The following is a 12461-nucleotide window of genomic DNA, read 5'->3' as shown; positions in this document are numbered from 1 at the left end:
TCTTTGCTCAACCTCTGAACTACTCTCTCCTCATCTCATGCTCCAGCTGCTGTCTGGGAGCTCACGGCTGCATTTTTATCTCCAGCCTTGAATTGCCCCTCACCCTTCCCAGCTGCAGACTCTTACATGTATTTGGGTCTAATACAGTTTTTTGAAACTTAACATCTCCACAAATAGAACTGCAAACCTGCTTTTCTCCTGGCCTCTCTCATTTTAATTAATGAGATCACTGTTCTCTCTGTTGCTCAAGCCAAAAATTTAGGAATTCTCCCCTGATTTATTACTTTCTCTTACCAGTCTAAACCAGTATTGTCCAGTATAACTTTCTGCAGTGATGGAAATGTTCTGTAATCTACAATGTTCAAAACATAGAGACTAGCAACATAGGACTGTTGAACATTTGACATACGGCTAGTGCAATTGAAGAAATAAGATTTGAAGCTTATTTAATTTTGATTAATTTAAACTTAAATGAAAACTACCACATTTGTCCAGCGGCTGCTGTATTGGGAAGCACAGCCATAGACCATCAGCGGGTATTATTCAGGCAACCCTCAAAATATATGCCAAATCTTAACTACTCCTGCTTCTCCCGGCCCTTTGGTTTTTTGTTTGTTTGTTTGTTTTTGTTTTTGTTTTTCACCTTTGTATTCTGAAAGTGTATGTAATAGCATTGAACATTTTTGGCTTAAAGAAAGATCTCCACTCTGCCCACCCTAATCCAAGTAGGGAAATTATTCCTTTCTCATTCTCTTGACCAGTTTTGGGCTGCCTGTCTTATCCCCTTACAGTGTGTTGGGTTCCGGAGCTCTGGTTCTTTCTGTCTTGCTGTCTCCCGTGCTAGTCTCCCACACTGCATGTAGAAGTGTTTTGAGGAAGAACGCAAAATAAAATAAAAATTCCATGTTGTCTCTACATTTGAAGACCTGTTGACCTTTTCTCAACAAGAATAGTCAAATGATCCTCTGAATGTTACCTGAAAGTTAAAACATAGAGAAGGTGAGAAAGTAGTCCTTGGGGAACAGATGTGGATGGGGCAGGCATGATTCTCTCTTCTGATCAGCTGTGTCCAGAAAGCTGAGACTGTTTTCAAGATATCCCTTCTACATTCCTGAAAAACCGGACAGGAGGACTGAATGTCCGAATACTTGAGCATGTCTTGTGCAAATGTGCCTCTTACACTGAGAATGGAGTGGGCTTTGATATATACAGTAGGCTGAATGGGCTTTCGATTTGGAGGCTGCCTCTTAGCATTTCAGTAAGAATTGCAGACTTTGTCAGGCGGGGAGGAAGAAGGAGTGAGGTGCTCTATATGCACATTGATTCTCTTCATGTACTTGTGGATGGTTTGGGATCGTGGAAGTCGTCCAGCTCATTCTTCTCCTCTACAAACAGGATGGGTTTGGTGTTTTAGATCTGTGGCGAGCATCGGTCAACCAGGCGAAGTATAGTAGAAGCACAAAGGTTAATGGATTATCTCTTAGAAGGAGTAAACACCAATTATCTCCCTAATGCAGCAGTGCAAACGGAAGCAGGAAGCCCGTGCACAAGGGAGAATTGGGGAATAGGCTGGTTCTGCATTAGCCTCTGTTTTATTTTCTTCCTGGACCTCCTGTGAAGCCACTGTGACGATGTGACTGGCGCTTCTCCATTGCAGATTGATATCTCGTTCAGTGTGGGGAATGGCTCATCTGGAGCCAGTGTTCCTTGTTCGTGGTAGTGCTGGGGACCTTTACGCTGATATTTGGTGACCTTGCCTTTTTCTTTTTAAAGCTCTTTTTCTGTGGTTTACTTTTAGTGAGGTCCAGGGATAAAACCAGCATGTGTCCTCTGGAAACAAGTCTCGGTAATGGGACTCAGGCCAGCTTGAGTGTTCAGGGGTCAGTGAGATAGCACTCTGTGTTCTTGGTCAGTTCTCAGAGTTCTCCGTGGTTCTGTGTGTCCACAGCTTCACATCACAGACATGCTGTCGCCTCACCTGCCTGGCTTGGAAGACCTTGGAATTCAGGCCACACCCCTGGAGCTCAAGGCCATCGAGGTGCTGCGGCGCCACCGTACTTACCGCTGGCTATTGTCCGATATTGAAGATGTGAAGCCAGCCAAGACTGTCAACTTTTAGTGGCCCCTGTGCTGCCCCGGGCTTTCCGTGTCTGTTGGGTTACCCGGCGGGTGGCCAGCCCACTGTCGTCAGAGAATCCTGTATATAATGAATAAGATCCCTCTATTAAATCACCTGAGGATAAATTCTGCTGCAGCTTTTTCTTTCCTCACTTATAAGATGAGAAATTCAGTCATTTAGAATTTATACATAATTTCTTTAAATATATATTTAATAATGATATATATCATTTATTCTCTGAGATATTGAAGGATTTGAATTTCCCTATGTCAGACTATTTCTGGCATATGTTTTGGAAGACAAGGACCCCTTTTTAATGTCCAGCTATTGTGATGACCCTGAGTGATACGTGATTGTCTTTTAATGTCTATTAATTGAGAAAGTATATAGTGTCCCATAACTAACCTGAATTTATTCACACTTAAGATATTTTCAAAGATTTGTCTTAATGACATCTACATACACTTAAAAAACTAGTTAGTACAGGTAGAAACATTGTCTGTAGGCGTGGGTTCTCCAACGACTTGCAGTAATTCCTCAGTCCTCTACTTGGATCTGAACTCCCCGAGGCCTTTGTCCCGCTGCCGTCTGGACAACATCTAGGTGATTTCAGATCTGTGGGTGCGGGTGGGTTCTCTCCTGTGCAGAGGCAAGGCCGCAGCCTCTGTTTGGTAATGCCAATGCTTAGGAATTAAAATTTTTTTTTTTAAGATTTTATTTATTTATTTACAGACAGAGATCACAAGTAGGCAGAGAGGCAGGCAGAGAGAGGAGGAAGCAGGCTCCCCGCCGAGCAGAGAGCCCGATATGGGGCTTGATCCCAGGACCCTGAGATCATGACCTGAGCTGAAGGCAGAGGCTTTAACCCACTGAGCCACCCAGGCGCCCAGGAATTAAAATTTTTTATAAAAGTTGTTAACATCACAGCCAGGATCCATGTGAACAGTTGGTGTGGTGAGGGCAAGTCGCTCAGTGCAGTATGATTAAAAACTCTGGTCATTTGTGGCGAAGCCAGCACACTGCCATTTGAGGTGACCCAAGGTTGGCCCCTGCATTCCACTGCGCTGCAGCCCCTTGGTCAGTATGATGGGAGTGACCAGGAAAACCCTGTTCAGTTCTGGTAATGTCCTTTCTCGTTCTCAGAGTAAGGAGCGTGAATGTGGAGGGTGAGTTCTCTACCTGCACTGTCTGTGTGCTCCAGGATCTTTTGTCCCCAGATGGACAGAAGTGTGCTGTTCAGTGCAGTCATGGACCAACAGCATCCGTATCACCTGGGAGCTCGTTAGAAATGCAGAATGCCAGGGGCGCCTGGGAGGCTCCGTCAGTTAGGCCTCTGACTCTTGAGTTCAGCTCAGGTCATAATCTCAGGGGTCCTAGGATTGAGTCCAGTGTCGGGCACTGTGCTCAGTGGGGAGTCTGCTTGTCCCTCTTTCTCTCCCCCTTCTCCCTCTCATGTACGTTCTCTCTCTCTCTCTCCCTCTCATAAAAACAAATCTTAGAAAAAGAAAGAAGGAAAGACATGCAGCAATGCAGAATGCCAGGCCCTACCTGTTGGATCAGGATCTGCATTTTAGAAAGGACCCTGGAAGATGTGTATGCACATGGGTGGAAAAGCACCGATGTGCAGAAATGCTGTAACCGAGTGGGGCCATTCCCATTACTCATAAGGCTGAGGCCCACCCAGACATTTTAAATCAGAATCTATAGAAAAAAAGACCCAGCAATTTTATTTTTATTAAACATGGCAGTTTATTCTGCACAGTAAGATGTGAGAGTCATGTTCTAGGGAAAGGAACCCAATACCAGCTTTACTTTTTGTCTTCAGTGCAGATGACTTATTTCGGATGACACCCTGGTTGGTTACAAGCCAGCCGGTAGGCACACAGATGGGCGGGTGCGCTCTGAAAAGAAATCATAATTCTATAATATAGAGCATCTTCTCTTACAGAATCTACATGTTCCAGCAGTGCTCTTTCTCATTTGTATTATAACTCATGGTGCCACATACTTGCTTTCTCTAAAAACCATGATTCAGTCAGGGTAGTTTTTCTTTCCTGTCATGGCCAACACCTCCTGTGTTTTCTAATGCATCCTTTATTATCCTGATATGATATGAAAGTCCTAGCTTCTACAACATGTAATCAAAATACAATGTCCTATTAGTACAAACAAGAAATGGAGGTAGTACATAATAAAACAACATGTACTCCTGTGTATCGATGTGTGCACAGAAGGCATGAGGGAGTTGTTGCTTTCTCGCCTCCGCTAGGCGGTCACAGTGCGCACAGATGTAAACTGACCTGTCATCACAGGGGAGGGGTTGTGCTGGTCACCGAAACACTGTGAGCACTGCCACTGTTCATGGTACCAGCGTCTGTATTTAGTGAACAACTACTTGTAGAGTTCAGAACAAAACAAAATATAATCCCTTCTAGGTTTAGAGTAATCGTATTCTCAGAAAATGCAGCGTGGGGGCGCCTGGGTGGTTGAGTCAGTTAAGCGTCTGTCTTTGGTTCAGGTCATGATCTCAGGGGTTCTAGGATTGAGCCCCCTGACAACCTCCCTGCTCAGCAGGGAGTCTGCTTCTCCCTCTCCCTTTGCCTTACCCTCTTAACCTCCACTCATGCTCACGTGCTCTCTCTCATGCTTTCTCTCAAATAAGTAAAATACTTAAAAAAAAAAAATCAGCATATATTAAACCCATGCCAGATGTTTCTTATATCTGTAAAATAGAGTTAGATTCTAGTGTGTTTCAACTCCTACCATTCCCCATTCGTGCTGCTGGTGCTCCTCAGTCATCGTGATAACCAGAGGTACCCACAGGGTTTCTAGATGCCTTTAGGGGGCTTTACCACCCCTGTTAAGAACTATTGCTGTGATCCATGCACAGAAATCTTTGAGAAGTATGTTGTAATCTTGTCTTGGGGGTCAAAGGTGGGTTTGGGCAAGGTGACAGTACTTGAATTTAAAGATCAGTGCTTGCAACACAAGCACCTAACGTTCTCTGCTGCCTGTTCTACCAGGCAGGCCCGGGTCACACCATAGTTCAGTCTTCCGACTTGATCTCTGATTTTCCTCCCCCGCAGTACGTTCTTGAACAGAGTGCACATTTGAAGTTCAGAATGCAAAAAAGCTGCCATAGTACCTCTGGTGCTAACTCTCGTTAGTTACAGAAATTATTCATTATTCATGGCTTGCCATGAATTAGCGCAATAACCAAACTTGTGTGATTTTGACCCCTCCTGGTCAGCCAACCCCTCTGATACTGTTCCTTTGGGCCGTCCCCCTGGCTTATCCTCTCGTACTTCTTCCTTAGGCCAGTGCCAGAGAGGTTCTTTTTCATTTTCCTTGGCTCCTGAGAATCCTGTTTAATCTGGGTTACCTGGCATTGTGCCTCAGCTCCAAATCAAAATGCCACGACAGTCAACTGACCATGAAGGAAATGTCCGCTGGGCCTTCACTGAATAAATCATGACCAGACAGTACTTTTCCTAATCCTATTCTAAAGGAAGTCAAAACTATTTTCTTCCTCTCCGTTGCTTATCTCCTCCTCTCCAGACTCTTCATATTTTCTGTCTCTTAGGGAAGACAGCCTTTCTGCTTTTCTCAAATTGTTCCCAGGAAGCTCCACTTGGATCCTGTATCTCTGTCCTGGTCACTTGTCCACAGGGGACAATTTATGTCCATGTCTAGCACATGCATATTGTCCTCCTTGGCTCAAATAATACTGTCCAAAGTCCCAGCATCCCAGCATTAAAGATTGTTATCCATTCAACTAGTAACATAAAAGTTAGGGGAAGATGCAGCCCCTGAAGTCAGCCTGGATTCCTCCTGGGCTCCAGCTCTCCCCAGCTGGGTGACTGGGTTGTCGCTATTCCCTCCCTCCACTGTAGGTTGTGGTGAGGATTTCTTGAGAGTATATGAATAAATCACAAATCACAGTCCTGGCAGAGAGCAGATAATATCAGCTGGTGTATGTCTTACCCTTTGGGCCATTCTTGTGTTGGATGATGGGGATGCAAGATGCTTTCCACTCAGTGAATTCACAGTTCAGCAGGAAAATAGACATAGAAGTAGTAGTTACTGTACTTCAATATCAATTTTCAGGTTTCTGGGAGGGCAGTTTATCAGTATAGAAATTTTCAAATTATATAATTTATTGAAATAACTAATTTTTAAACTTCTTTATTCAACCCACAATTGTAATTACACATTTATTGATTGGAGCAATTGGCTTTGAGGGGCTCTTATGATTTTGTGACTTAAATTTCCTGAGCTAGTTAAATTTGTTTTTAAAAATAATGAATTTTAAGTAAAAACTTAATAAATTATTTTTTCTGTTAAGTTTTGCAATGTAAGTTTTGCAATATACAAAACCTTCCTGTGTTCTTGGGCAAATCTAGTAAGGCTAATGAATTAATTATACAGATACTAATAATAAAATCTGATGATCGTGACCCTCTTTGCAAACTTTGCAAAATTCTCCTACCTTTCAACTTGAAAACAAACGTCTAAGTAAATAAAATACACGCTTGAAACTAGAATCCTAAGATGAAACTGTTAGACTCTAAAATGCAAAATTCCTAAATATTACAAATACTTTCAATACCAAATATGCTGAGGTTATCCCCAAATTTGACATGAAATATTAAGGTTTGAATTACTTCATTCTGTATATTTAGGTTTAAGTCTTTCAGAAGTGGAACACCTTTACCAGCTAAGGAGGCAATTGTCCCATCCCAAGCTTTTTGGAATTTCCTTCTCAGTGCATGGAGATTGTGAGTGACCAGGGACAGTGCCCTGGGGACAAGATCTGGGACACATATCCAGGGTAGTTCTTTACATGGTAAAGAGGGGTGAGCTAAATGTTTATTTATAGGGCCGTTTTTTTTTTTTTTGGTCGAGACTTTAAATCATGCTCTCATGGGGGCGCATTTAGAGCCTGTGTTCTTTGGATTCAAGCTGCCCATGACCTGATCATCACAGCCGATATCAGCCTTCAAGGCTATACACCCACCCCATTTGTCATTACATTGTCATTTATAGTTTATCCTCATTTGTCATTACACCTCTATAATCCAACAAATCTATTTACTTTCTGATGCTACTCTAAATTCCTTTCATGTTCTTCCTGGCCTTCCTGTATATCTCCCTCAGCTTTGCTTGGTCCTAAGGTCACCTGACATATTTTATCCTAAAAACAAATATAAATTCTATAATGGAAGCATATGTGGAAATACGAAGAGCTCTGGGAGTATTGAAGGAAAAGCTATTTCTGGAAGAGTTGAGAAAATTTCACAGAAAATGGATTTTAAAACTGTCTTAAGGATAACCTGGAGACACACATGAATGTATGTACGGGTTCGTTGTTTGTGTGTCTGGGTAAGGAGGAAGCAGTCACTTGGCATGAAGAGAACAGTACGAGCAAATGCACTGGAGCATAGAGAGTAGGTAGTTATCTGTGGGAGGTAGAGTCCATTATTTTGGGAGAGGGAGGAGGGGGGAATGTGACCGTTTTAGCAGGTAAGCTCTATACAGACTTAGGTCCCAAGGTGAACTCCAAGACTTCTCAACTGGAGATTTGGACAGATTACCTAAATTCTCTTTCTCAGCCTCAACATTGTCTGTAATATGGAGATGATGAAGGTAACACGTAAAAATACCTAAATCATAGGATTGTGGTAAGGAATTAAATGTAAAACACTGAATTTGGCACATAGTAAGTTCTCAGTAAACATTAGTATAATCACTTAAGTTGGAAATACCATGACTATCTGAGTCTGTTCACTGGTTTCCTGACTTCATAAATAATGGCTGCCTTTCCTGAGGGAGGGAGTAATCCCTGTTTTCCAAATAATGGAAACAAGGATTTGGAGAGAGTGAATTGCCACATTAGTAAGTAGTGGAGCTGGTTTTCTAACCTGGATCTACCTGGCTACAAAACGGGAGACTTGTTCCAGGAAGGGTTTAAGGATGCTCAGGAGAAAGACACAGATAGAGTTAGATCCTAGAAGGTCACGAAGTGAGTGGGAGCTGTGGGGAATGAAAGGCATAATTGAGGAAATCTCTCTGGTGAAGGAAAGACCTAGGAGAGAATGGAGCAGGAGCAGGGCAGAAGTTTGAAGGGTGTCAAATAAAAAGCAAATTCAGACTTAGGGAGAAGTTTTATTTGAAAAGATTATTGCAAGGGAGGGAAAGAGACTATTGAAATCAAAGAGAGAGACCAGAACTAAGTCTGAGCTCAACTCTGCTAAAGCAGAGCGTGGGAGGATTCTTAAAAGGCTGAGGGTGAGCTGGAGAAGAAGTCCTGGTGGACAGTAGGCCATCTGGATTCCACGAGGCCCAGGGTGAAAGGAGGTCATAGGTTATCTTTTTTGTTCGCTGGCTTTATCCAAAGGGAAAATAAACCGTTCCCAACTGTATGACAGGATGTGGTTCTACATATTGGAGCAAGGTGCCCAAGTCACACTCCTACCCGTCTAGAGAGATTGGACATGGGGTGCTATCTCCTTGATAATTACATTTCAAAGGGATGGTCCTTGAAGAAGACATTCCTGGGTTATAAAATTGACAAAAGGCTTTTAAAAATATTTACATACATCTCAAAGGGGCAGAGAAAGACTTCACACATTTTCTGAAGAAAATGCTCTAAGGGAGGTCAAGGGCCTAGAGTCAGGAAGAAACCTGTCCAAAGTTTAGTCAGGCTGAGGGAGTGATAAGGCCCTCTTATGGGGTGGAGAGGGGGGCAGGGAGTCACATAGATGCAAGCACCTTGATGTTCTGGATGATGCCTGTGTAGCCTGTGGTGTCTGATCCTGGAGAAAGTGGAGGGGGTAGGAGTTGGACCACAGATGGAGGATTAGCTTCAACACTGGACAGTGTGGGCTGATAGTAATAGTGGTATGATAACATATATTAAACAAAAACTTTTCCCAGTGTATCCAAAATGCAATGCCGATTTCTGTCTCTCACCTTTTCTTTAAAACTGACTGGGCGTCTGGGTGGCTCAGTTGGTTGGGCATCTGCCTTCGGATCAGGTCATGATCTCAGGGTCCTTTGCTCAGTGGGGAATCTCTCGCTGCTTGTGCTCTCTCTGTCAAATAAATAAATAAAATCTTAAAAAAAAAAAAAACTCAACACTAGAATATAACCACATGAGACCAGGACTTGTTGTCATATTCACTGTGATGTCCCCAACATCTAAAACAGTGATAGAAATCTAGTCAGCACTCTTCAAGTATTTGCTGAATGAATGGGGTAGGGAGAGTCTCACCTTATTCTTAGGTGAAAACTCCATCTGACCCCAAATTGTTCTAGTCTTGGTCATATAATAACAATTTTTAATTTTGTAATAAAATCTCAAGGCTCAATTTCATCATGAGGCTGCCTAGTTTCAGGTAATAATTGAAAGCCTGGTGGGCATCTGGGTGGCTCAGTCAATGAAGCATCTGCCTTCGGCTCAGGTCCTGGGATCATGTCCTGCACTGGGGCGGGGAGGGGGGGTGCTGCTCAGCGGGGAGTCTGTTTCTTCCTCTCCCTCTGCCCCTTCCCTCTGCTTGTGCTCTCTCTCATGCTCCTTCTCTCAAATAAATAAATAAAATATTTTTTTAAAAAATCCTAGCTTGGTAACCTAAATCTCTTCTCTGCTCCTCAGCTGGGGTCCAGGAAGATGGTGTGGTTGGCCCTCTTTCACCTTCATCCTCACTTAGCCAATAGAGGTTTTCTTTCTCCAGGACTGGGCCATGGGTGAGGGAGTATGGGGAAAGGCACGGTCTTATGGGACAAGGGTCTTCACTGGCAGATGGATTTGTGGACCTTCCCAGCACCAGCTGATGTTTAAAGCTGAATGTTGGGGGGTGCTTTCATGCAAGTGATGATGGTTTGCAATAGTAATTGAAGCTATGGAAGCAGATGCTGCCGAAGATAAAGTAGTGTATAATTAAAACATCACCTATTCACACCTTAGGAGAAATTGAGGAGCCTATGGCTCACTGATAAGGACCCGAATGCCTGAATAAGGATGAATAATTTGTGGAGTGATATGTGTATGGAGTGGGGTGTCAGATGGAAACAGTACTAAGAAATGTGAATTAAGGAGTTGTGAGGGAATGTAGACATTATCGGGTCTAATCTCCACATGTCGTAACTGAAGAAACCGAATAAAAACAAGAGATAACAGCTCTATAGGATCTGGGTGAGCAAACACTTCTGGGGCCAGGCAGTCCATAAATAGGATGACAGGAAATGGAAGTGTAGGGGAAAATGTGTACTTCCTTGGAAAACAGAGCATCATCTGGAGTCTAGACTGCAGAAGAGAACTCACCCTCCCCGGCTATCTGGTTCAGATTCTGTGGGGGCTGTTTCACAACTCTGTAAGCTGGAAATAACTGCTAGCAATGCAAAAATAATTCCTATCCAGAGACACGTGAATTCTGTCCAGCAGGAGTTCAGCAGACCTCCCTCCCTAATTTTGCCTCCAAAGATACATTTATTTCAATATTCCGGATCTTTGGATCTCCTTTGAACTGGATGTAACATCTCACCTCTTGACTCATTATGAATTAAATACAGACTTCAACATGCATTCACTTTTATATCTGTATGAGAGTCGTGATTGGTACCTTTGTTTCAAAATTATCCTTTAACTCAAGGGACTGGGGCTAACTGGGGCAGTACCCAGTTGCTTTCTCCAGATGATTATTTCCAGATGGGGATGTGTTACCAGCTCTCCACAGATTTTCAAGGGAAGCCAAAAATCCAATTCTTATACATGTATAAAACCTCCTTATTTTTAAATATTGATGACTGAATAGTAAAAAAAAAATCTGTGTGTGCCCCCCAAATCTCAGTGGCCCAATCCAGCCTAATGGCCACTGTATTGGGTCAGGACAGCGTAGGAAACCTGGATCCAAGGAGTACCATATGCTGCCCTGAAGTAGACCCTGAGCTCCCTCATGCATTTTTTCATCCCCACCGCCAACCTGGGAAGTAGATACCACTCCATGTCACGGGCAGCAGCCAGTCCAGACCTGACTTCTCTGCCCAGTGCTGTTTTCCCTACGACCAGGAACAGTGGGTGTTGAGGAGGAAAGGAACAGTGGTCCTGCTTTATCTGGGGCCAGCATAAGCCTGAGCTGTGAAATCATCAGGTTCACAAGAAATTTCAGTAGGGAGATCCTTTAACAGAGTGGGCAGGGTGGGTTTTCAGAGAAGCTTTCATAACCCACCACCTTGTCCAAATGATTTGTGTGATTTCCGTGCCAACTGAAGAAATACTCCTAGGTTCTTTAAACCTAATACGTAGATTCTTTCTCAAGGACGGTACTAATTGGATGGTTGTAAATCAAAATGCAAACAACAGCATGGATGGATTTTTAGGAAAACTGGCAGGATCATAGGGCGGATAAAAAGCAATGTTTCTTCACTTTTAAGTTTCCTTAATAAGTTTCATGAGAAGAGTGCACAAAGCAAGCATTCATTCATCTAAAAAATTACTGACCTCCTACTGAACATGTCTAGCACTGTACTAGAGTCTACTTGGCGTATCACATACATTTAACACTCTCTGCTCCTCCTCATTTCACTTACCCCAGTAAATGTAAATGTGGCAGGCAGGACCCTGAGTTAGGCTCCTAACCACTCTGAGAGGGTAGTATTATCTCTGTTATACAGATAAGGGTAAGCAAGGTAGATTCACCCAAGGATGCACAGCTGATATCACAAAAAAAAAAAATGCAATGATATCATAAAACATAATATGATTCTAAATCCAGAGCTCTAGTCTTTGATTATAGCGTTTCTGTGGGGCTCATTATCAGACACTTCGAAATAAAAACAAAGAGGCAGAATATATGAACAGCTGACCATTGATACAAATAAAACAAGCTTTTGATGACCCAGGTTCATTTGTCTTCGTTGGGTATCACAGAGTTTTCTGTTCAATTCGATTCAGCAGAACTCTCACGATATTTCAGACACTGTGCTAGGTGCTAGGGAGTCAAAGACAAGAAATCGACATGGTTCTGAAGGGAACACTCCAGTTGTGTTGTTGTTGTTTGTTTTACCACTCCTTCTCTTAAAAGAATTTTCTCCTATTTGGTCTTTTCTTCTCTGTACTCATTCTAAATTTCAGCATTGTCAGAGTTTTCCTCTTAACATAGAAGCTTGAATTTTTATTCCCTTGCTTAAAATGCTAAATGGTGGGGGAGTCAATCCTAGTTTGATAGGGATAATGTGTGTGGATTCTGAGGTGATTGTGAAGAATCAGACAGGAAGTGGTTCAAAGTTCATTACTGGCATTTTGTCTAACATCAGAACAAGAAGGTATAGATTCGGGAGCTAT

General features: G+C 42.8%; 1 protein-coding gene across 1 annotated transcript in view; it reads left to right on the top strand.

The window, feature by feature from the left end:
• The window catches only part of NDUFA9 (NADH:ubiquinone oxidoreductase subunit A9), a 44673-nt gene extending 32839 nt beyond the window's left edge, over positions 1–11834 (top strand). Inside the window, exon 11 of the mRNA XM_080809989.1 lies at positions 1949–11834. Coding sequence (XP_080666115.1) covers positions 1949–2119 — 171 coding nt within the window. The 3' untranslated portion in view covers positions 2120–11834. The remainder of the gene's footprint in view (positions 1–1948) is intronic.
• The last annotated feature ends 627 nt before the right edge of the window (positions 11835–12461 follow it).

This window comes from Martes martes (genome assembly GCF_963455335.1).
Source record: "Martes martes genome assembly, chromosome: 8".
Classification (NCBI taxonomy): domain Eukaryota; kingdom Metazoa; phylum Chordata; class Mammalia; order Carnivora; family Mustelidae; genus Martes; species Martes martes.
This window is presented reverse-complemented; position numbering and strand designations above follow the sequence as displayed.